General features: G+C 32.3%; 1 protein-coding gene and 2 pseudogenes across 1 annotated transcript; all 3 read right to left on the bottom strand.

Moving 5' to 3' along the window:
* Positions 1–5,102: 5,102 nt before the first annotated feature.
* Positions 5,103–8,762, bottom strand: LOC129314140 (hypothetical protein At1g04090-like; annotated as a pseudogene).
* Positions 8,763–11,425: 2,663 nt separating this feature from the next.
* On the bottom strand, positions 11,426–14,230 carry LOC129312969 (hypothetical protein At1g04090-like). Its single transcript, XM_054955774.1, has 2 exons — positions 13,360–14,230; positions 11,426–13,132 (listed from the first exon to the last, which is right to left on the bottom strand). Exons 1-2 carry the CDS (start codon positions 13,577–13,579, stop codon positions 11,559–11,561), a joined length of 1,794 nt encoding a protein of 597 aa, XP_054811749.1. The 5' UTR covers positions 13,580–14,230; the 3' UTR covers positions 11,426–11,558.
* A 2,429-nt stretch (positions 14,231–16,659) lies between these two features.
* On the bottom strand, positions 16,660–18,721 carry LOC129312373 (hypothetical protein At1g04090-like; annotated as a pseudogene).
* Positions 18,722–24,908: the final 6,187 nt, after the last annotated feature.

The raw sequence follows: 24,908 nt of genomic DNA, 5'->3' as shown, positions 1-24,908 counted from the left end.
GATGAAGATAAGGGCGGTAATCATAGATATGAGGAAGTAAAAATTACCTTATCGTGATCAACAATCATGAACATGCATCAATCTTCAGTATCGTTGATTATGGGTTTTGTGAGATATACACTCAAGCAAAATTTCCTTTTTAAAGGTAGAGGGCAAATTAGTAATTTTATTTTCAGACTTATTCACCCTTAAGTCTCTAGAGATCTAGCAATTATTTGGTGAATTCATGAGACTTCAGTATATTTTGAATGCTTCTATGGAACCTTAGAATGATTTTCCCATTAATCAATTCCTACATTTGTATATCATATCCAATTCAAAATTGAGGTTTCCATGAGAAAATTGTGTTGCTTTTAGGCAGTGGTTGTAGTTCTCTAACCGAGCTATTTGTTGCACAAAGGTAATTCCCATTTTTGAAATTTACTAGTAGCTTAAGGTTAGGATTTGATGTGGTGTTATCATTGGGCTAGTGTTATCACTAGACTTTCTTTGGTGTATCATTATATATAAAGAGCCCTAGGGCTTTTGGGTTTTTCTTTTTTTAAGTACTTTTTTTGGGAGGTTGGATTTGGGCCTTTTTTTTTGACATTTTTGCATTCTCTTTCTTTCCTCCTTGTAAGACATTTTCCATATTTAAACCATTTATTAAAAAAAATAGCAAAACATGTAAGAGCTTTTTATAAAAAAAAAAAGCTTTTTTATACCTATTATGCAAATATCCCCCTTTCTAAAACACTTTCCAAAAATATAATTAAGGATAGTATTGAAATGTTTTAGTAATTTTTGAAAAATATAAACAAATTTAACTAATTCTAACCACTTTTTATAATTTATGAGATTAAATGATTTAATTAAAAGATTCATAAACAATAAGCTAAAGTATATATTTAATTTTTTAACTTTATATAACATTTTATTTTAGTCGTTTAACTTTATAAAGCATATTTTTAGTCTTTTAATTTTAATATAGTTAATTTTATCCTAACAAATTTTTACATTGAACTTTTAAATATTGACAAAATATTTTTTAAATATTGACACATTAAATTTAATTTTTTTAAAATAAAAATATTAAATAATCATTTAAAATTAATAATGTTAGGGTTAAAGGATTAAAAGTAGAGGTGGGAAAATAGATGGCCTTAGCCCTTATGGGCCCAATCCTTTAGGGCTCAGGACCTCGAGCTTGGTTTCTCAAAAAATGATTAATTTTTTAAGCTCGACACTTATTTAAAGGGCTCAAGGTTGAGCCCGTAGGCCCGTTTTATATTTTAAAAAATTTACAACAACAACAACAAGCTTTTATCCCACTAGGTGGGGTTGGCTACATGAATTGCAAGACGCCATTGTGCTTTATCATTTATCAAGCTTTTAGGAATATTATTAATTAAGAGATCGCGTTCAACAACTTCTAAGAGTGTTCTCTTAGGCCTTCCTCTACCCTTCTTAATCGGACTCAAAGTTATATGTTCCACTCTTCTCATTGGTGCCTTCCTTGGTCTTCTTTGTACATGCCCAAACCATCTCAACCGATTTTCTACCATTTTTTCCTCAATAGGTGCTACCCTCACTTTTTCGCGTATGTGCTCATTTCGAATTTTATCTTTATTTGTATGTCCGCACATCCATCGTAACATTCTCATCTCTGGTACTCCAACTTTATGCTCTTGTTGTCCCGTTAGAACCCAGCATTCACTACCATATAACATTGTCGGTCTGATAGCAGTGTGATAAAACTTTCCTTTAAGTTTATTAGGCACCTTACGATCGCAAATAACTCCTTTAGCTTTTCTCCAATTAAACCACCCAGCTTGAATCTTATGTGAAATATCTCCACTGATTTCGCCATCATTTTGAATAATGGCTCCCAAATATCTAAACTTTTTCACTTGAGGTATAATTTGATCTCCCAATTTCACTTCAAAATTATTATCAAATAGTCTCTTACCAAATTTACAATATAAATATTCCGTCTTACTCCTACTCAGACGGAAACCTTTCGACTCCAATGTCCTCCTCCATAACTCAAGTTTGCAATTAACCTCTTCTCTTGTCTCTGCTATAAGAACTATATCATCTACAAAGAGCATACATTTGGGAATTTCTCCTTGAATATGTTCCGTCAAAACATTTAGGATCAAGTTGAACAGATAAAGACTCAAAGATGATCCCTGATGAAGTCCAATCTTTATAGGAAAATCCTTTGTTTGACCACTAGGCGTTCTTATATTAGTTTTTACCCCCTCATACATATCTTGTATGGCTTTAATATAAGCAATCCATACTCCCTTTTTTTCCAACGCTTTTCAAAGCACTTCTCTTGGTATACGGTCATAAGCTTTTTCCAAATCAATAAAAACTATGTGTAAATCTTTATTTTTACAACGATACTTTTCCATTAATCCCCTTAATAGATAAATCGCTTCTGTAGTTGATCTACCTAGTATAAAACCAAACTGATTCTCAGAAATACTTGTCTCCAATCTCAACCTGTGCTCAATTACTTTCTCCCACAATTTCATGGTGTGGCTCATGAGTTTAATCCCTCTATAGTTAGTATAATTCTGAATATCTCCTTTATTTTTATAAATAGGAATTAATGTACTTCTCCTCCACTCATCAGGCATTTTCTTGGACCGTAAAATCACATTAAATAACTTAGTTAACCATCTCACCCCTTCTTCACCTAAACATTTCCACGCTTCGATAGATATACAATCAGGTCCGTTGGCTCTACCATTTGTCATTTTCTTAATTGCTTCCCTTACTTCCTTATCACGTATTATTTGATAGAATGACAAATTTTGTTTTCCTTCACCAGTTACTAAATCCTCCAAGTTACTAGATGAACCCTCTCCATCATTGAAAAGTTTGGAAAAGTAAGTCTCCCATTTATTTTAATTTCATCATTTGTAACTAAAATTCTTCCCTCTTCATCCTTAATACACCTTACTTGTTCTAGATCTCTTGATTTTCTTTCCCTACTCTTAGCAATCTTATAAATGTTTCGTTCTCCTTCCTCCATCTCAAGGCTCTTATAAAATTCTTCAAAAGCTTTAGAACGAGCTTCACCCACAGCTCTCTTAGTTTCTTTCTTAGCCATACGGTACCTCTCCCAATTTTTCTCATTGTTACACAAATGTATGGCTTTAAAACAGTTCTTCTTATACTTGATTTTGTCCTATACACTATTATTCTACCACCAAGTCTCCTTATCTCTCGAACCAGAACCTTTTAATTCTCCCAAAACTACTTTTGCAACCTCCTGTATTTTTTTAGCCATATCCTCCCACATGATGTTAGCACTTCCCTGAGATTCTCAAATTCCTTTGTCCAAAAGATTTCGCTTGAAAATATCTTGCTTCTCACCTTTTAATTGCCACCACCTAATCTTTGGTGCTACTACTTGTCGATGTTTTTGAATTTTACTCATAATACACACATCAAGGACTAGGACCCTATGTTGTGTCGTTACAGCATCTCCGGGAATCATCTTACAATTTTTACAAAGTCTTCTATCTGTGTTCCTAACCAAAAGAAAATCAATTTGTGACTTTGAGGCTCCACTTTTGTAAGTGATGAGATGCTCATCTCTCTTCTTGAAACAAGTGTTGGCAATCTTAAAATCATACGCCAATAAGAAATCAAGAAGAGTTTGTCCTTCATTATTTCGCTCTCCAAAACCAAAACCACTATGCACCCTCGCATACTGACCAGCCTCCCTCCCGACATGCCCATTAAAGTCTCCTCCAATAAAAATCTTTTCACTTTGTGGTATGTGTCGAATCAACCCCTCCAGATCCTCCCAAAATAATTCCTTAAGACTGGCTTCTGTCTTGACTTGCGGCGCATAAGCGCTAACAGTATTAACAGTCTCACGTCCAATTATCATTTTTAAGGAAATAATTCTGTCTTCAATTCTGCTAACTTCTACAACGTTCTTCTTCCATTCCTTATCCATAATGATGCCTACTCCATTGCGTGTGCTTACTTTTCCTGTATACCAAAGTTTGAAACCTTGAATATCCTTAGCTTCTTCTCCACACCATTTTGTTTCTTGCAGGCAAAGGATATTGATTTTCCTTTGAATCATAACCCCTACAACCTCTACAGATTTAATTTAATGACCCAACATTCCAAGTACCAAATCTAATTTTGCTCTTATGGACTAACTTCTTTAGCCCCGCACGTCCAGAATGACGCGGTAGCCCTTGCTCATTTAACACTACATCCGGGCGCTGATGCAGCGGCTCTAACTCACTTATCACTGTACTCGAGCCATGCAGTGCGTTACTTACGGGTAACGACCTAGCATTAACATTATAACGTCTATTGTCTATGTTCATGATAGATTCAACAAAGTTTTACATTGGCTGTTGATGGCCTAACACAACCCTCCTTCTTTACCCGGGTTTGGGACCGGCTATAAAATTTTAAAAAAATTTAATAAAATAAAAAAATATAAATCTAGATATAGAATCTTAATCAAGTTTTAAAATGAAGATAGAAATTTTCTGTCAAGGTTAATCCTATCAAATTTGATAAATACAAAAACTTGTGTATCATAAAATACAACATTAATAATCATATTTAAAAAATTAATAAAAAATCTGTCAATATTATGTTAAAATAAATGGTAAAAGATCCAACATCAATTATTTTGACAATATAATACTTAAAAAATCATCTATTTTGAGAGAATAAGGTGTGGAGGGCTTGAATCTTTACCTAAACATAGCTTTTAAGCTCAGCCCTTTAAATCTGACCTTAATTCTTGACTTTAACTAAAAAATATTCTATAAAATTAAAGAATTAAATTAAAATTTTATATAAAATTAGAGAATAAAAGTTATTTTAGCATAGAAAATAGAGGAGAGCGAAGTGTGTTTTATTTCTGACCTGAAAAAGGAAAAACTTTGGCTGGAAGCAATTAATCATCATTTCCATTCAATTCAAATTTGTGGAAGATACTGATGTTCATGAGAAGCAATACAGCTAAAGGTCTTTGCATCAACTAAACATGTTCTTTTTTTTCCTTCCTTTTTTTTATAATATCTTTTTTATTTTTTATTTTTTGGGCAACATTAACTAAAACTTAAGAAAAGAAAAGGAAAAACAAAAACAAAATAAACGTCCGAAGCACTATTGGCTTTGTCAGCCAAAAGGAAAAACAAAAACAAAATAAACGTCCAAAGCACTATTGGCTTTGTCAGCCATAAGAACCTGTTGACCTAAACATGTTTCCGTGCATTCACGAGTTGTGTGAATTGCCATATATGTACATTATTGATGATTACTGACAATTTCAAATCCATTCCAGTTGCTCTTCCCTTTCGGCTCAGGTGGTCCTTCCTCTCCCAACAATTCACCAGGCAAACTAATCACAATGTTCTACAGAAGCTTTTTCAACTTCCCGGGCAACCATTTCACTTTCTCCAGCCCTTCTGCAATATCATAGCTTTTCTTCGGACCCCATTTTCTGAAATAGTTCAGCCATGGCGACTCCGCAATCTCTGACCCCAAATACTTCGCAGAAATCACTTCATACCCTACCCCCATATCCACAATCACATTACCCTCCGCAGTTGTATCGGTCCCTTGAAGATGAAGCCCTGCTTTGGGGTAAAACGCATGGCCGTGAAGTGCAGAATAAACGATGGGTTTGTTTCTGTTCTTAAATTTGAGCTCTGAGGAATCAACCCAGGTACCTCCACTGTGTTCTGAGAAATAAACTCGTTTGAGTTCTCCATTGAAATTACTGATTCTCAATGTTCCGTGTTCCCAGTCCCCCAAGTGTTCGCCGATTTTCCCCAGTGAAACAGTGATGAATTCTTCTTTTATTCTTGCAGGACCATTGAATGGGTAGTATAACCAGAAAACTATGTCTGTGAAAGTTCCACCAAACATGGATTTTATGTGCAAGTAAGCTTGTGAGCTTTGTAAATCACCCCCTTTAACTCTTTCCTTGTTAGATTCGTCTGCTGGAAGATCCAGCCAATAGGAACTGTCATTGCGATGATCCTGAGGAAGATTAGTGCCATTTTGGTTGTATTGGGGTAGGTTGTGATTCATGTCCTTTTTTATATAGTAATCCTCCATTATTGAAAAACCAATTTACATAGGAAGGTAGGTATTTTTCATCAGGATGTAAGTACATGATTGGAGAATAAGCTTGAACTATTGCTTGAATTTGTTGTAAGTTAGGCATAGAGGGTATGTGAACATTGATGTTTTTCAAACAGGATATAGACAGAGGACTGGTATTTCTACCATTTTGAGCTAGAAATGCACCTACCAGGACTCCTGGAGCTTTAATCCCTCTTTTGCTCGGTCTCGTTTCATACAAATTGAACTCATTAGAGTCACTGGATCTGCCTGGTCCCCAAATCCATTTCTATGTCTCAATCCGATCGGTGAGGTCTGACTGGACACACCAGATTTTATCGAGGGAGGGCTTGTCAGGTGTGGTGGTTACAACTAGGTCTACTGCTTTATAGCCATCAGGAGTAGTGGGTAGCCAAAAGTAGGCATGGCTATTTTGATTAATTTGCATAGAGTTGGTGCTCCATGTTTGTGTGTAGTCAAGTGGTTCCTTTAGTGCTGGACTGCTGGCTTACGGGTTGAAGAGTGCTCTTTGGCCACAAGAACCCATCCAAAAAGGGGCTTGTTGTTAGGTTGGCTATAGTAACCTAACATAGAGAATCCTTGCGGTAGTCCTGTTGGTTCAAAGATTGTAGCCCCGAGATTATCTGGAGCACCTTTATAGGATCTCCATACTTTGTTGAATGTTGAAATATGAGCCACTTGTATGTCACCCAGATTGATGGCCCACTGGCAAATCCATCACCTAAATGCAAAGGAGTAATTCATCACCAACAAGAATTGGCTAAATATAGCAGCATCGATCAAGTATGATAAATTTTGACAGTATCTGACATATCACAGCACTTCAATTTATGCTTGAATCTAACTTTGTCCGAAAGTATAACGAAGCACTTAGCATCATACAAGTGCTTCTGAAGTATCAGTGCTTCGCACAGGGATACTTCGAGTGTGGAATATGAAGCTGAAGTGTGCTTGTGTCGGACACTTTGTCATTTACATTCTAAATTGTGCTTGTATCAGATTAAGGAATCTGCTGTGTTCTAATTCTATATCTCTGCTTTTGAACAGGGAACAGTTTGAACATCAAGAGAGGAAAGAGAAGACAAAATGAAGATAACGGTTATTACCTGGTGGCCAGACTGGTGTCGGAGCAGGAAGCTTGAAAGTGGTATCAATGGGAAGAGTTTGATCTTTGCTTGAGATACGGTTTGCAGAAGGAAGAGTAAGACAGTTCCCCAACTCTGTTTTTATCAAAAGAAGATGGAATCCGAGAATATATAAGGAGCATATTTCTTTGATGCTAAATATGGCGATAAAGATTAAAGACTACATGTATGTATAAGATCATTTTGTCTCAATGATGTTTCGTGCAAGGAAGCCATTTGTCCTTACAGGTATTCGTCTAAAATCTTAAACCTTATGATATGCTACTCATTTGTTTCTTGAATTTCTTGTTAAGCCTGAACTCTCGTTCAAGATGCCAGATTTTGGACTGATTCATTCCAAATTCTGATTTAGAACAAGTGTCAAAGGCAATAAATGAAAAGCATCTAATTATCTTGAGCAAGAATACTCATTTTAGTTCTCTTACCAGTTTGTATTTTGTAGTATATGCGTAATATGCGAGTTTCGAGACAAAATTGAGGTTGTGTGTGTGTGTGTGTGTATTCCTATGGCTTAATATGCACGTTACATTTATTTTGAATACCTTATTTGGCTTCTTGATTGTTAACTAAATCATAAATTCAAAACTTTCAAATAGTTGAGATGAAAAACAAAAAAATTTAAATTTTAAGGCTCGGCCTTCTCAAGGGTCATGTCTTAGTAGTTACATATATCCATGAGTCAGTAAAAAGTGATACCAGCAGCAAATGAGAAAAATAGCACTGAGATTAATTCATTTTATTTACTTATTATATTTTTTTTATAATGTTATAATATCATCGCAATATTTAATAATCCAATCTTTTTTATTTTTATTTTGAAATTTTGTTTAATTGTTTTCATTATGTAAATAAAGCATTCTTTTTCCTCATTTAATTTTAGTATTTATTATTATTTTAAATAAAACTAATATTTTATAAGCAAGTGTGAAAACTTGTAAAAATCATAAAAGATTTTAAATAATTATTTATTATGTAAATTATTGAGTAAAATTTTATTTCTAAAATCAACAATATGATATTGTTCTATTGGGGAAAAAATATTCTTAAATAAAAGGGTTTTTTTTTTGGGCCAAAATTTTTATTAAAAACTTTAGTGAAGTGTTTTTCAAAATAAATACTTGGAAATATCATTTCACAATTTTTTTTGCGTGTTCTCTGATCTTTTCTCTGTGAAGCCTCATGTTGCCTACCTAGAAATCTCAAACAGACACAAGAAGATAGAGATTGCTAGCTGTATAGGACGAGCTTGAATCTTTGAAGCCAGAATCCGAACAAAGCAACAGCATACATACATAAGAAGTTTTCATATCCAAAGAAATTCGCAAACAAAAACAAGGCAGGTAAATGACGAAGCATACATAGCAGAGTCTACTGATGATTCTGATTCTCACCTGAAAATGCCTTGAACCTCCCAGCTGCAGCTCCGGCCAGTAGCCTTGCCGTCGCATGATCTCCACATAGAAACACAGACCACACAAAGCCTAAAACCATCATATTCATCATTTTCTTCTTCAATGTTCTCCAAACCCTACTTTCTCTCTCTCCCTCCACATGATATTATCAACAAAACCCAGAAATCTCCCCTTTTCTGTGTCTCAGTGTCTGTATGTGTGTGTATATACAAATGCGCGTGCATGCATGCATGTTTATACATTGCTTTCAAATATAAGTAATTGATGATTCTGTTTAGTATATTCTTCTCTCTCATTTCTTATGCCTTTGTGTGATAATCTCAATTAGTTTTTCTTGAAAACATTATTGAGAACTGAGAGATACTTGAATGAAATGTAAATTAATGAATACTCTGTAAGATTAGTACTGTTGGTTTCTAACATAATTAGGCCAGTATTGACTCTAATATACATGAATGCTTTTAAGACTTGCACTACTTCACGAAGCTTAAAGCCAATCCCTTAAACTTTGTGTTTGACACTATTAACTAATTAAACTAATAACGGAAGTTTGTCATGTCAGACAAGTCAGAATATTCTGTATGCATGTGATTATATGACATGGAATTACGAGTATATAACCGAAGAGTACTGTTGTGATGATGATGATGTACGATATATATAGGAAGAATTCTGCTTCGAGGGAAATCAGTAGACGATATGAATTTGGTGACGTACGAAGAAAAAGTAGGGCAACCAGAAGGAAGATGATATACGTAGGTTTAGTTTTATGTAAAATTATCTGATAACTTGGGCCGAAGTGGCGTCCGGTTTCGGTGTTCATCATAATGAGCAATTTAAATTGTTAAGATAACCAACGGGAGTTGGTTTGAGTAGTAAGGAGCTCGATTCCGCTTAAGCAAGATCTCGACTTCAAGCCTTGTGTATGCAAAAAATTTCCGCTAGGAGACTCACCCACCATGCCAGGTGTGTGATGCGGGTCAGATCTGGATGTAGTCGAGGCAACGCTTCAGTGAATCGGGTGGGCTATCAAAAAAATAAATTCTCAAGATAATTTGAACGGTTGATATTAACAAGTTTTATTTTATTGTTTATTTTATAATTATTAAAATAAAAATTATAAAAAAATTGTCTAATAAACTTATTTTATTATTAATTTAAACAATATAAATTTAATCTTATGGCTCAATTCAATATTAAAAAATTCAGAACTATTTTGGCCAATCCAATTTTAAAATTTTTAACTCACAACTTTTTTCTAATATATTTTTTTAAGTGTTACTTTGGAGATTATTTTTATTTTTAATATTATTATTACTAAAATAAAAATTCTAAAAAATTTAATGTTAAATTTAAACCGTTCCATGTATATGTGGACGATAAATTTTAAAAAATTGGATAGCCATTATATTTTATTTCATCAAAAATAAGAATTGGATTGTCCAAATTGAATCTATATTATCCAAATGGTTAATAAGGTTCATTTATTAAAATTTTACAATTTTTATTTCAATAAATAATAAATAAAAATAAAATAAAACTTATAAATTTAAACTATTTAAATTAAAAATTTAAATAATTTATATTACTGTGATGAGCTCCACCTCTTCTTCTTCCTTCTTTAATTATCATTGGATCTTGTAATATGTAAATATGTCGTGGGGATTTTAAAGTAATTCTTCGAAAAACATGATACCTGACCCCACGTTTCTTCTTACGAAGAGTCAATAGTTGTGTTTCAAAAACAGTCATTTGATGATTATAAAGCACATTGCAACTTGCATCCAAATGAAACAATTCTTGACGGAAAAATTACTGTGAGGATTGCTTAAATAGATTTAATTTTAGTTAAAAGCTCTTGAAGTTTTAAAATTTTACTGTGCATTTGGATTGAAATAAAATTTAAAAGTTAACTGAAATAATCTTATTGTCCCTTATAAATCTAAGCACATAAATAATTCATGTAGAAAAATTAATAATTAATGTATGAAATATGAACAATTAACGTTAGTGAAATTTACAACTCTCATTAATAATATAATGCTATTATAAATATAAATAAATAAAGTGAAGCGCATGAATAACTCGTGTGAAAAAATAAATAATTAACATATAAAAAATAAATAATTAACACAGGTGAAATAAGAGTTCTAATTTCATAGCATATTATGCTGTTAATAAAAATTATAAATTTCACCTACATTAATTTTTTATATCAATTATTAATTTTTTTTATATAAATTATTCAAACACCAAACTTTATTGGAGATAATAAAATTTTTTCGACCGGCTTTTTAATCTCATTTCTATTTGTAGTAAAATTTCAAAATTTTTAAGACTTTAACTGAAATTAAATTCGGTGAAGTGGTGAAAATTTCCCATTCTTGAACCCCGGACGGAGGTTTAGAACTCTTTCGCAGCTTGTAATTTTACCGGGTTAATTAATATATTAGTATTTAAAAATACTATGATTTTTTTGTTTGTTTTTTCGGTAATTCTCAACTCCACCATATATATGAGTTTTAACTTTAGTTTCTGATTTTCTGTTAAATAATGAGAAAAATCGATTCCCCCATTTCCTATTTTTTTACCCCAAAATTAGTTTTGGCTCGGCGCAATCACTAATAGCATTTGCATTCAATTCAACTTGTTAAAAAAAAAAAGAATGATGAATAAGAATCTTATAAAAATGTTAATATTAAATTAAAAATAAAAAAAGAGTATTAAATTTAAGAACGTGAATGTTAAAAAAAATTAATTCGATATTAATATTTTTATAGATTTCACTTGTCATTCTCCCTAAAAAAAAAAGGAAAAGAAAAAGTCAAATACAGCTATTCGTATGAAACAACAGTGAGTTATACTGATCTTCACATCAACGAACAACTTCATCTCCATTCCAGTTGCTCTTCACTTTCGGACCAGTGGGCCCTTCTTCTCCTAGCAGTTCATTTGGCAAACTTCTGACCAATTTCTCCAAAAGCTTCTTCAACTTCATGGGCAAATATTTCTCCATCTTCTCCAACTTTTCTGCAATATCATACCTTATCTTCGGACCCCATTCTCGGTAATAGTTCAGCCATGGCGGTTCCACAATCTCCAACCCCAAATACTCCGCAGAAACTACTTCATACCCCGTCCCCATATCCACCACCATATTACTCTCCGCAGTATCGTTTCTGAGCCCGACGCTATTGGTTCCTTGAGGATTGAGCCCTGGTTTAGGGTAAAACGCATGGCCATGAAGCGAAGAATATACGACGGGTTTGTTTCCGTTCTTGAATTCAAGATCGAAGGAATCGACCCAGGTACCACCACTGTGTTGTGAGAAATATACCTTCTTGAGTTCTCCATTGAAATTGCTTACTCTTAGCGTCACGTGTTCCCAGTCCCCTACGTGTTGGCCGATTTTCCCTAGTGAAATAGGGATGAACTCTACTTTTGCTCTTGCTGGTCCATTGAATGGGTAGTATACCCAGAATGCTATGTCTGTGAATGTTCCACCAAACATGGGTTTTATGTGCAGATACACTCGTGAGCTTTGTAAATCACCCCTTTTAACCCTTTCCTTATTGTCTCTGTCTGCTGGAAGATCTAGCCAATAGGAACCATCATTATTAGGATCCTGAGGAAGATTAGTGCCATTTGGTTGTATTGGGGCAGGTTGTGACTCGTCTCCTTTTTTATAGAGTAATCCTCCGTTGGCGAAAAACCAGTTTACAGAGGAAGGGAGGTATTGCTCTTTAGGATGCAAGTACATGATTGGAGAGTAAGCCTTGACTATTGCTTGAATTTGTTGTAGATTAGGCATGGAGGTTAAGTTAATGTTAGTGTTTTTGAAGCAGGATATAGCCAAAGCACTAGTATTTCCACTATTTTGAGCTAGAAATGTGCCTACAAGAATGCCTTGAGCTTGAGTTCCTTTATTTCTTGGTCTTGTTTCATAGAGATTGAACTCATTGGAGTCATTCGATTTTCTTGGCCCCCAAATCCATGTATGTGTCTCAATCTGGTCAGTGAGGTCTGACCGGACACACCGGATTTTGTCGAGTGATGGCTTGTCCGGTGTTGTGGTCACAACATGGCCTACTGCTTTATAGCCATCAGGAGGGTTTGGTAGCCAAAAATAGGCTGAGCTATTTTGATCAATTTGCAGAGACTTGGTGCTCCATATCAGATTGTAGTCAAGTGGTTCTTTTAGAGCTGGGTTACTGGTTGAAGTTGAAGAGTTGGCTTGTGCTACAAGAACCCATCCCGAAAGGGGCTTGTTGTTAGGATGGCTATAATAACCCAACATAGAGAATCCTTCTGGTAGCCCTGTGGGTTCAAAGATTGTGGCCCCAAGATTTTCTGGACCACCTTCATAGGATGTCCAAACTTGGTTGAATGTTGAAATCTGTGCCACTTGCAGCTCACCAAGATTGATAATCCCACTGGCAAACCCATCACCTACATGTAACATGGTAACAATCCTTCCTCAATGAGACAATATTTGACACAACACTTGCTTTGAATTGGACTTAAAACTCGCATATGTAATTTTTATCCTAAAAAAGAGCACAATCTATGAGAGATGGGGTGTTATACATGTTTAAGATATGATATAACCCTGTTTCTGAAGTCGAACAGCAAAAAAGGAGGAGAAACAACTATATGAATATATGATTATTAATTACCTGGTGGCCAGACTGGTGTTGGAGCAGGAAGCTTGAATGTGTTATCAATGGGACGGCTTTGATCCTTCCTGGAGATACCCTTTCCACAGGGCAGAGCAAGACAATTCCTCATGTCTGTTTTTATCAGAAGGAAATTGAATCCACATGGTAAGGTGAGTAATGTTCTTATACAATAACGGCGGATTTTGCAAGGAGCATATTCACTTGATGGTACATGCATGTGACCATAGAAAGTTTATGAGTGGAAACAAAAAAGACAGCCCAATGATGCGTTGTGCAAGGATGCCTTGTTGTCTCTATTGTATATGTGTGCTTATTAAATCTTATTAACCTTGAATTGTCGCTGATTCGAATGTATGACTTTGGAAAGGACTTTTGGGATCTAAAAAGGACTTTCTGAAAATGCACTTTGTCCCAGAGTTGTTTGGTTTATTATCTTTTTATTTGGTTGAGTTTGGGTTCAGTTTTTGGAACAGTTGTACCCTTGAAACATGAATTTGAAGGCTAGGACAAGATTGTTTCCAATAAAAAATACCCGTAAACAATAGAGGCACTTTAAGTTGTTTTCGGCTTCAGAGAAGTGTTCGTTACCCACGGGACAATCCTTCTTCCCATGCTATCCTCTTCTCTTCTGTCAAAAACAACTCTCTCCTCTTCCCATATTTCGCTGCTGAATCTGATCGCAAGGTCTTGTTGGAGGTGGCTAATCGAAGGCCACAAGTTCGTTTTCATAATCTTCTTCTCTGGAGAAATCATCTCCATCACAGGAATCTTCAATCTGCAAAAATCATCTTCGTTTATGGGTGGTTGTGGGTGCTTCGCGGTCTTCGTCTTCTTCAATGGCAAGGGTGAAGAGAAAAGAAAATGAAGATAATTTGTTGAGATATTTTAGGAGAGAATGAGGGATGGAAAAGTGACGATGAAAAAAGAGAACTTCCAAGTTTTTTCCTCCTTTTTAAATTATAATTATAATTAAAAATAAAAAAACTATAAAAATTTTTATGAATAATTGATAATTAATTTTAAAATAATATATCTGAATTTTTTAATGTTGAATTATAAGTTATAAATGTTCTTTTCTTTTAGTAATTATGTTTAAAACAAAATGTTAATAATTATCTTGATTTTATGTGATGTTTGTATATTCAGATTGTATTGGGTTATATAGTATTTAACATTATACATACATAAAAATATTTATATTTTTTTGTTTAAAAATATAAAATATTTTTAATTAAATTTTACCTTTAATAAAATAGTTATTTCTTTTTAAATTAATTCTATCTTTTCATGTTTACTCTTATTTAATAAAGTATTTTACTTTAAAATAAATATAAAGTAATTTATACGATAAGGATATTTTTGAAAAACAATAATAATTATACTTTAAAAAATTAAAAATATATTTTATTTTTAAACATTTAACTTTTTGAAAATATTTTACATTTTTAAAGGGAGGAAATATTATTTTTTAGTCAATATACCAAGTATTATTTTTATTTTTTTTAAAATCAAGTTTTACGTAACTTGGTTAATCATGATGATAAATAATACTAATTACCATCTTCATCATCGATTTCAAATGTAGACTCAAGAGAGGTAAATAATGTACATGATATGGAAATTAAAATGTGCATTACAATTGAACAATTCGTCATTTAATTTTTTTTATTTGAATATATTTAAAATTATTTATATTATTATTTATTTTTATTATTCAGCATCTCAAATTTGTTTTATTTTTTTTGGTCAGAACATATCAAATTTATTTTATTTAAGTTTTTTATTACGTATATTTTCTAAACATTTCATACACACACATATATGTCATTTGCAAAACAAAAGTTAGTATCATAAAATCAATCTCTTTTTTTATAATTCAGAAAAAAAAATTATTGCATACAAGATAAAAATCCAGGAAAAATAAAAAACTTAAAACATTTGCAACAGCATCAACAACATCATCATTAACATTATCATCAACATTAATATAATTTGACACTTCTTCTTATGGTGCTTCTTTAGTAACAAAGATATTAAGCTTTTTTATATCTTTCTTAATCATCTTTCATTATTAATATAATTTAATTACTGTATATTTTTTACTTAAAAATTTTGAAATATAATTATTTATATTTTGTTGTTATAATTATTTACTTGTAATTTGTAATTGCTTATACAATTTCATTTCACATCTTGTAAATAGAATTAGTTGATATAATATAATTAAGATAATATTTTTTAATATTTAATTTTTAATAATTTTAAATGTCTCAGTGCATCACTAATCACTAAGAGTAGTAAAATCTAATTTATAAGTAATCTCCAAAAAGTGTCTTGTAACTTTGTAATGGCTTTAACTAATTGTCAAAAGTTGTAAAAAATTTTAATATTAACAAGCTTTAAGTGATTTCTTAATTTTAAAAATCTATTTGGGAGCATTTTATTTTTGAACCACAGCAACTAGTTATTTTCAAGTTAGACTCAAAAACTTTGAAAACACATTAGAAGCTCATAGAAGACTTAATTTCTTAATGTTAACAAGTCATGCTAAATTGATTTAATGCATGTTAGATGATGCACAAATAATGTTGTGGCCTTAACAAAAAGTATCTTTACCTTTATCTTTGCTGCAAACTAACGCATATCAAATTGAAAAGTCTAAAATAAGATGCCCACTAACTATCCCAAACCATCAAGGTTCATATTGAAAAATTCTTATACCTCTTAACCTAAGAGAAGAAGTCACAAAACTCAATATTAATTATCAAATAAATTATCACCCACATTGAATGCCCCTTTCATGATAGAAGCAAGCAAATAAGTATTTAAATTTGGTGGCTGTATTTAATATAAACACTAAGTGCCTTTATCATCTAAGCCGTTAAAATATAAATCAACGATTTAGATAAACTCATTCATTTATTAATTTTAAATAAAATATAAATTAATAATTATTGATTTGAATTTTAATGATTTAAATATATAAACATTTAATATTTATATTAAATATAGTTATTGAATTTAAATCTCGTAAGTGAGGGTCAGAGAGCACAAATATCATGGAGAATAACTCCTATTGACGAAGAGAGAGAAACCCCACAAAAAAAACTCCAAAATCTTGCATTGTTTTTTCAAATTTCAATGTGTTTGATTAGTAAATAATTAACTACTGTAGTCCATAAAATTCTCCCAAAATATTTAACAAAGGCCTTCTAAAAAAGACATCAGGAGTAGCAATAAAATACTGATATATATATATATATATATAAAAGCAAAAAATACATTTCAAGTCTTGGATCAACTGACAGCTTCATCTCCATTCCAGTTATGCTTCACCTTTGGACCAGTGGGCCCCTCCTCACCAAACAGTTCACTCGGCAAACTGTTCACAATCTTCTCCAAAAGCTTCTTCAACTTCCCAGGCAACCATTTCTCTAACTTCTTCAGCTCTTCTGCAACATCATAACTTATCTTCGGACCCCATTCTCTGAAATAGTTCAGCCATGGCGGCTCCACAATCACCGACCCCAGATACTCCGCAGAAACCACTTCATACCCTGCCCCCATATCCACCACCATATTACTTTCTGCAGTATCGTTCCTAAGTCCAACTCCATCGGTCCCTTGAAGATTAGTCCCTGCTTTGGGGTAAAACGCATGGCCGTGAAGCGAAGAATAAGCAACAGGTTTGTTTCCGTTCTTGAATTCCAGATCGAAGGAATCGACCCAGGTGCCTCCACTGTGTTCTGAGAAATAAAGACTTTTAAGTTCTCCGTTGAAGTTGCTAACTCTTAGTGTCACATGTTCCCAGTCCCCCACGTGTTCACCGATTGTCCCCAATGAAATGGTGATGAATTCTAGTTGTACTCTTGCTGGTCCATTGAATGGGTAGTATACCCAGCAGGATATGTCTGTGAATGTTCCACCAAACATGGGTTTTATGTGCAGATAAGCTTTTGAGCTTTGTAAATCCCTCTTTTGACTCTTTCCTTGTTGTCTTCGTCTGCTGGAAGATCCAGCCAATAGGAACCATCATTATTAGGATCCTGAGGAAGATTAGTTCCATTTGGTTGTATTGGGGTAGGATTTGATTCATCTCCTTTTTTATAGAGTAATCCTCCATTGGCGAAAAACCAGTTTACAGAGGAAGGAAGGTATTCTTCATCAGGATGCAAGTACATTACTGGCGAGTAAGCTTGGACTATTGCTTGAATTTGTTGTAGATTAGGCATAGAGGTTAGGTTAACATTGGTGTTTTTCAAACAGGATATAGCTATAGCACTGGTATTCCCACCATTTTGAGCTAGAAATGTGCCGACAAGAAGTCCTGGAGCTTTAGTCCCTCTGTTGCTTGGTCTTGTTTCATAGAGATTGAACCCATTTGGGTCATTGGATGTTCCTGGTCCCCAAATCCATGCATATGTCTCCATCTGATCAGTAAGGTCTGCCCGGACACACCGGATTTTATTGAGCGAAGGCTTGTCCGGTGTTGTTGTCACAACATGGCCTACTGCTTTATAACCATCAGGAGGGTTTGGTTGCCAAAAATAGGCAGAACTATTTTGATTAATTTGGAGAGACTTGGTGCTCCATATCAGAGTGTAGTCAAGTGGTTCTTTTAGAGCTGGATTGCTAGGTGAAGAGTTAGCTTTTGCCACAAGAAACCCATCCAAAAAGGGGCTTGTTGTTAGGTTGGCTATAGCAACCTAACATAGTAAATCCTTCTGGCAGTCCTGTTGGTTCAAAGATTGTAGCCCCAAGATTATCTGGACCACCTTCATAGGATGTCCATACTCTGTTGAATGTTGAAATCTGCGCCACTTGAAACTCATCCAGACTGATTATCCCACTAGCAAATTCATCACCTGCATGTAAAATGGTGATAATCCTTCACCAATGAGACAGTGTTTGACATAAATCATACTTCAAATTGTGCTTTAACCTCAAACATATTTTGTTCTAAACTAACGCAAAAGCACAATCTGTGACACATGGGGTGTGGTCTTATGTCTAATGTAAGTGTTATCCATGTTTAAGGTATGACAGAACTTTGTTTCTGAAGTGTCAATGCTTTGCAGATAAATGCTTCAAATATGGAATATAGAGCTTATATATGTATGTTTGATAATTTTTCAAGTATTGTGTCAGATATGTCATGACATTTCAAATAATATATAACTGCCCTGCATCTGTTGTGTTTGCATCTTGTTTTTGGACAAGTAAGAATCTGAACAAGATAATGATGATTACCAGGTGGCCAGGCTGGTATTGGAGCAGGAAGCTTGAATGTGTTATCAATGGGAAGACTTTGATCCTTGTCGGAGATACCTGTTCCACAAGGGAGAGTAAGACAATTCCCCATCTCTGTTTTGATCAAAAAGAAAATTGAATCCACAAGGTAATTAAGTTGAGTAATGCTCTTATACAGACAAGAACTACGGATTTTGCAAGGACCATATCCATTTCGATGATACATGTGACGATAGCAAGTCTTTGAGTGGAAACAAAAGGGACGGCCCTATGATGATGTGTCGTGCAAGTAAGCCATTTCTGTTTCTATATGTGTGCTTCTCATGAAACCTCATGGGAATGATTGTTTATTTTTCTTGCCGTTCTTGTCAATTCTTTCTTTTGGACGACTTTTTCTTCTTATATAACATTGAATTCTCATGATTTCTCCTGTCAGGCACAAATACATCTCTTATGTGATGAAATAAACTTCAAGATGGACCCTTTAGATGGGGGAATTTCAATAAGATATTAATGTAGATTAATCATATAACAAGAAAGCTCTTTCATGTAAAACTCAACTTTTTTTTTCCAAGATTGACCCTAGAAAGTACAGGACCTAATGGGTAGTTTGAAGGACTTAACCTTTATTGACAGCTCTATAGGCATTCAACATTATTCTACATACATTTTAAAAAGTAATAAATTAAATAAAAATAGTTAAGTAATAAATATAAATCATAATGAATATTATAAAAAAGGTTAATTTCATGTATAAGAATTTATGCTTCATTCCTTCTATCTAAAGTCGGTAATTCGAATTTAGTTTGGCCGAGCTGAATTTAGTTTAGCCAGGCTCAATTCAAGTTAGGCTTAAAAATACTCAAATATATAAAAAATCTTATATAGTTAAGTCTGACTGTGATGTCTTGGGCTTTAAACTTATTCAGGCTAGCTTGTAAACTTCAATTGTTAAACATTATTTATTTTATTTTTAGTCAATTTTAATTTTTATCTTAAAAAAATTAAGATTTTTCCAAGCATCATAACATTACAATACACCTTTTCTTCCTTTGTTTATAACAAAAATTTTATGTGAATTAAATATGAAAACTCATCAAGATTAAGGCATACTCCTATAACTTCAAAGAGTACTTATAGAGATACTAATAAATTATCCATTAACAAAGTTCTCATAGGGATTTGAACTCATGGCCTTATAAATTATGGACCAAATTGTTACCGATTAAACCAACTTTTGTTGCTTTTTATTTTCCTATTCTTTATAAAGTGAGATCAAGCATTAAAAGAGTAAAAAAGAAAGCACATAAAGTAGCATCTTGTGTTTATTTTTCCTTAATCTTTTTAAGAAATATTCAAAACAAATGATTAATTTTATTTTATTACTAATAAAAAGAATTAAGGTATTCAGGTTGAATTTGAATAAACTTGAAATAAATAAAAAATTACTAAATTCTTAAGTTTGGTCTTAAAATTTTTCAAATTTTCTTGTGCCAACCCGTTATGCTTGACTTGGATTACGAACTTTGCTTCTATTTATGTATATGCCTTAATATGCTCACTGCACTTATTTATTTATTTATTTGGCAAAAGATCAGTTATGTTTAACAAAAAAACGTTATTTACGCAATGATCCCCCCATGACCGTGTGCTACGTATGCTTAATATTTTTTATTTATAAATAGTATACAAAAAGTGTAAGAAATAATAAAAGATCTTATGAATAACTATTCCTGCTTTACTAATAAAAAATTTCAAGGAAATTATAAAAAAGAAAAATCTTATTTCTAAAAACCAATAATATGGCATTGCTTTATTGATAAAAAGTACGTACGTACACACACACACATATATGATTGTTAAAAAAAAAATTTCTGGACAATTAATTTATTCTAAATATAAAAGTATTTTAATTTTTGAGTCGTACAAATAATCATGCTTATGTTTAAAACTTAACAATTTTTTCGTTAAACTTTAAAATTTATGGGAGTAGTAACTCTGCCATTTTTCAGTCCATCCTTTAAAAATGGAGTATCTGTATGACACCTCACTGATACTTATATTTGCTCGAATTTTATTTATTTGTATAGATAATTTCTTAAATCTTTAATAATGCACGCCTAAAGATTTTAAACCATATGCATATAAAACCTTTAAATTACAATTTTATATTCAATTAGAGAAGTATGACAAAATAACGGCAAGTGAGTTATGTACATAAATTTAAATGTTCAGAGGGTTGTTATTAAGTTTCAAGTAATGTTAAGAGAGTTATCTACACGGGAAGTTTCAACAAGTATATATAATATAGCCGAATTTTTATAAAAAAAAGATATTAGAGTTTTTTCTAAACTTAATATGACGAAATATCATTACAGCAATTTTTTTATTTTGTCTCTTTTTATCCTCTTGTTACCTAGCAAGAAATCAGCAATGATAAAAAATATTCAGATCCAACGAAAGCAAGCAAAACAAGAAAAATGAATGGAATGTGACCTGAGAATTCCTCCAACGGCGGCAGTGCAGCTTTCATCGGCATCCTCGTCGCCTCATGATCTCGACAAAGAAACACAAACCAAACAAACCCTAAAACCATTGTTATATTCATCATTTTCTTCTTCATCTCTTCGTCTAACCCTACTTTCTCTCTCTTGCTTCACGGATTTAATTATCAGAAACCCAGAACCTCTTTATACACTGACACAAGACCTCCTTCACTCCCTTCCCCTTAATTTGTTGTGGACTATTGTCATATAATATATATATATATATATTTATATCTGTTTGCTATAAATTGCTTTCACTTTATGGGAATATATATATCAACGAATTTGCGTTGGTATATCTTTCTCTTTCTATTTCCACCCTTCTGTGATAATCTCAAAATATGTCTTTTCTTTCCAAGTTTTCTCTTTTGTTATTTAATATCCGTTTTGTCTTTTTTCCTCAGAGACTTACAGTGTCACCGCATCAACCGGAAAGCAATACTGAGGACTGAGAGAAAGAGGAATGCTCGTTTAGAATATAATTAATCAGAATGTTTCTGGTATAAGTAAATGTAGCAAATATTAATTTTTGAGAAAACATTCAATGAATAAGTCTTAATTAAATTCACTTCAGAGTGAATAAATGATTTATTTATTTTTTTGGGTAAAAAAAATGATTGTTTATTCTAATTACCGAAGAGATGCAGAAAGAAGCGTAATTCGTAACTGAGTCTGCTACGTATGCATGAATCAAAACATGCATGCATTTATATTTATAGTTATATGAACATTAATAACTTCCTTTTTCATTCATTGGAGAAGATAATGGCTTTATCACCTAGTGGCCAGGCTAATGACGAAAGAGAAAGCTTGAATCAATGGGAAGATTATCAATTCCAAACATCTCTTATTCTGATACAACCGTGCCAAGTGTCATGATTTTTAAAAACCTATGGTGGCAATAATGACTTTATTTTTGTTAGCCGCGTGTTTTTTTTTCGAGACTATCATGTAGGGATACATATCTTATTTGTGACCCTTTTTTTTTAAACAATCGCGACTTATGCTACAGTTGTAAAATCATAGTTTTTTGTCATGGTTTACACAAAATGGTCGGAATTTTGAATTCTTATGCTTGAAGTTGTCACCATTTGAGAAACAAAGACAATGTTTCGTGCGCAGGCTATTGCTAGTATCACAAGGGACAATCATTGTTTCAAAACATTATTGACCCTACTAAACTTTTGCTCAATATAGATTTGTTAGTTAGCTTTCATTTCATGTGACAATGTTTCATTAACAAGATTAGAGAATCGTGGCAATAATCATCATTTTCTATCCATGAAAAATGTATAATGTTTTTGTAATGGTAGTAGGAAATTAATTTCATTACAGATAATATAGAAACATGTAATGTAAGTTATAAATGTTTGTTACTTTGACGTTGACCAAAAAAACAACTTATATATATTTGTTCAACATTATTTCTAAAACATTATTTCTATTTAAATTGAGAGGATGTCTATTTTAGGCTTGTTGATGAAGATATCTAATGATAAGAGAAAAGACATACTCCTTCCGTTAAAAATATAAGGCATTTTAGTAACCATTGTCTTTTTTTTAAAGTGTCCTTATTGATAATGATTTTATATTTATTATAAGTATTTAATAGGGTAAATATAAAAAGATAGGGTTAGTTGGAAAGTAGGTAAGTACTTTATTGGAAAGTAAGATTCGATTAAAAATATCTTAGATTTTTGAATGGAGGGAGTATGTATTAATTGTAAAGCTGTCAATAAGGCTAGCCCAATCTTTGAAGTTGTTTAAGCTTATAATCTTGCTCATCCTAAATTTACTACTCCCTCCGTCCTAAATTCTAGGATATTTTTTTTTGAGAAGTTTCTTCATCCTAAAATATAAGACACTTTAGGTAGATTAAGGTTTTATAAAATACACCAATTTTAATATTACCTTTTTTTTAATATATTAAATGATGGGTATTTTTGAAATTTTAACATTTTTATTTTGAAAAAATAAGATTATCAAGTGTAGTTAATAATATTTATTGATATGTGAGATTTTGTCTAAATATTTTATAATTTGGGATGAAGGAGTAATTTTTTTTAAGTCCAAGCTTATTGAGGGCTCGGGGCAAAGTTGAAAGGCTGCATATAAGCTTTTGTTATCCAAGTTGAAAGGCTGCATATAAGCTTTTGTTATCCAATTTAAAATTTTAATCATGTTAATAAATATAAACTCCAAAGGACCTGAATTAAATGTTAAAGACAGTATTAATACGCTCCAAAATATAATCAGAATAATAAAGATCCTGAAATAAAATATACAATTTTTATTTAGATTTCTAATTATGTTAATACATCATTTAGTGTCAAGTTTCATATATTAATTTAAAATAATTAAAATAAATCAAACATTTCAACAATTCAATCATATGCCAACTAAAAATAGATTAGACTGGAGGAAGTACTTATATTTTGAAGATGTGGATAGCGGTGAAGTAATCTTTTTTTTTTTCTTCTTCTTTTTTTAGTTACCTTCAAATTCGTGATAAATTCATAACCAAAACTAAAAAAGTCATAACACATATATTGTCAGCAAAACAATGAAAAAAACTAGCAAAGAAAAACCAGATAGTCTGAAAAAGGAAAAAGAGAAAGTAATTAAAAGCAATAACAATGGATATACAAGCCATCAGATCTCAACCATGTTAGGGTATTAGATAAGCCCAATACACAAGCCCAATTCTAGTTCAGCTGATTAGAGTTTTTTGTTGCAACCGTATTTTGTTAGTTTAGTTATATCTTGTTCAACTACTTAGCTTATACATGTAGTCTTGATGTACTGAGCTCATATCTCAATCCAATCATATCATTTTAGATATTCTTATTTCTCTCTCCCTCCCTCTCTCCCCTCTCACTGTACCCTTTGTTCATCGCATGGTATTAGAATCACCGACGTGGTGACTCCAACAAAAGCTTCATATTGTGCTATAGTAGTGATTTCTAATTGTTGTAATTAGAGTCGGAAAAAACGGCCGAACTCGTCGGATTAGCCCATTTAAGCTTGTATAATAGTAGGGTCAAGTTTGCAAATATAACTCTAAAATAATAAATCAGGCTTAAACGATATATCTTTTTTTTACTTGAGAGACTCATCTTAATTTTTTATTCACCGAAAAAGATCTAAATCTGTTGTTTTTACAGAAAAATTGAAAAGAAAAAAACACTCACATCTATTAAAGGATAAAATAAAAATGAATTATTTCCTGAAAGCTAAAAATACATATATTTTAAAAAAGTTATTATTCTCTTCAGTGACGAATTTCCTAAACAAGCCTATAGGATAAAACATGAAACATGCTAAATAATAATAAAATGAGAGACTAAATTATTTCACACAGAAGCCCATTTAATCTAGGACTTAAACGGGCCAGCCTTGCAGGGCCGAGGGCCAGCCCATTTAAGCCCGCATATGCATATTTTTTTTAATTAATTCTCATGATTTTCACTCTTTTTAGACTTAAAAAAATTAAATTAAATCTTACTTCACATCACATATTAGCCTATATTTACTGAGGATAGAAGGCAAACAAGAAAAAGGAAAAATAGCAATGAAAAATCACTGATTAAAAAAATTATACCAGTTAAGAATCACTTGTTGTCAAAATTTGAGTGAATATTTATAGATTCGAGTTAGCCTTTATCAATAAGTATTCATTGAGGTTTTAATAACAACTCATTTTAAATTAACAATAGTTTATTGTAACTTGTTTTTCATTCAGGTTTTGAC

This window comes from Prosopis cineraria, unplaced genomic scaffold, assembly GCF_029017545.1.
Source record: "Prosopis cineraria cultivar Desert tree isolate PC_DT_omini unplaced genomic scaffold, ASM2901754v1 PC6, whole genome shotgun sequence".
Taxonomy (NCBI): domain Eukaryota; kingdom Viridiplantae; phylum Streptophyta; class Magnoliopsida; order Fabales; family Fabaceae; genus Prosopis; species Prosopis cineraria.
This window is presented reverse-complemented; position numbering and strand designations above follow the sequence as displayed.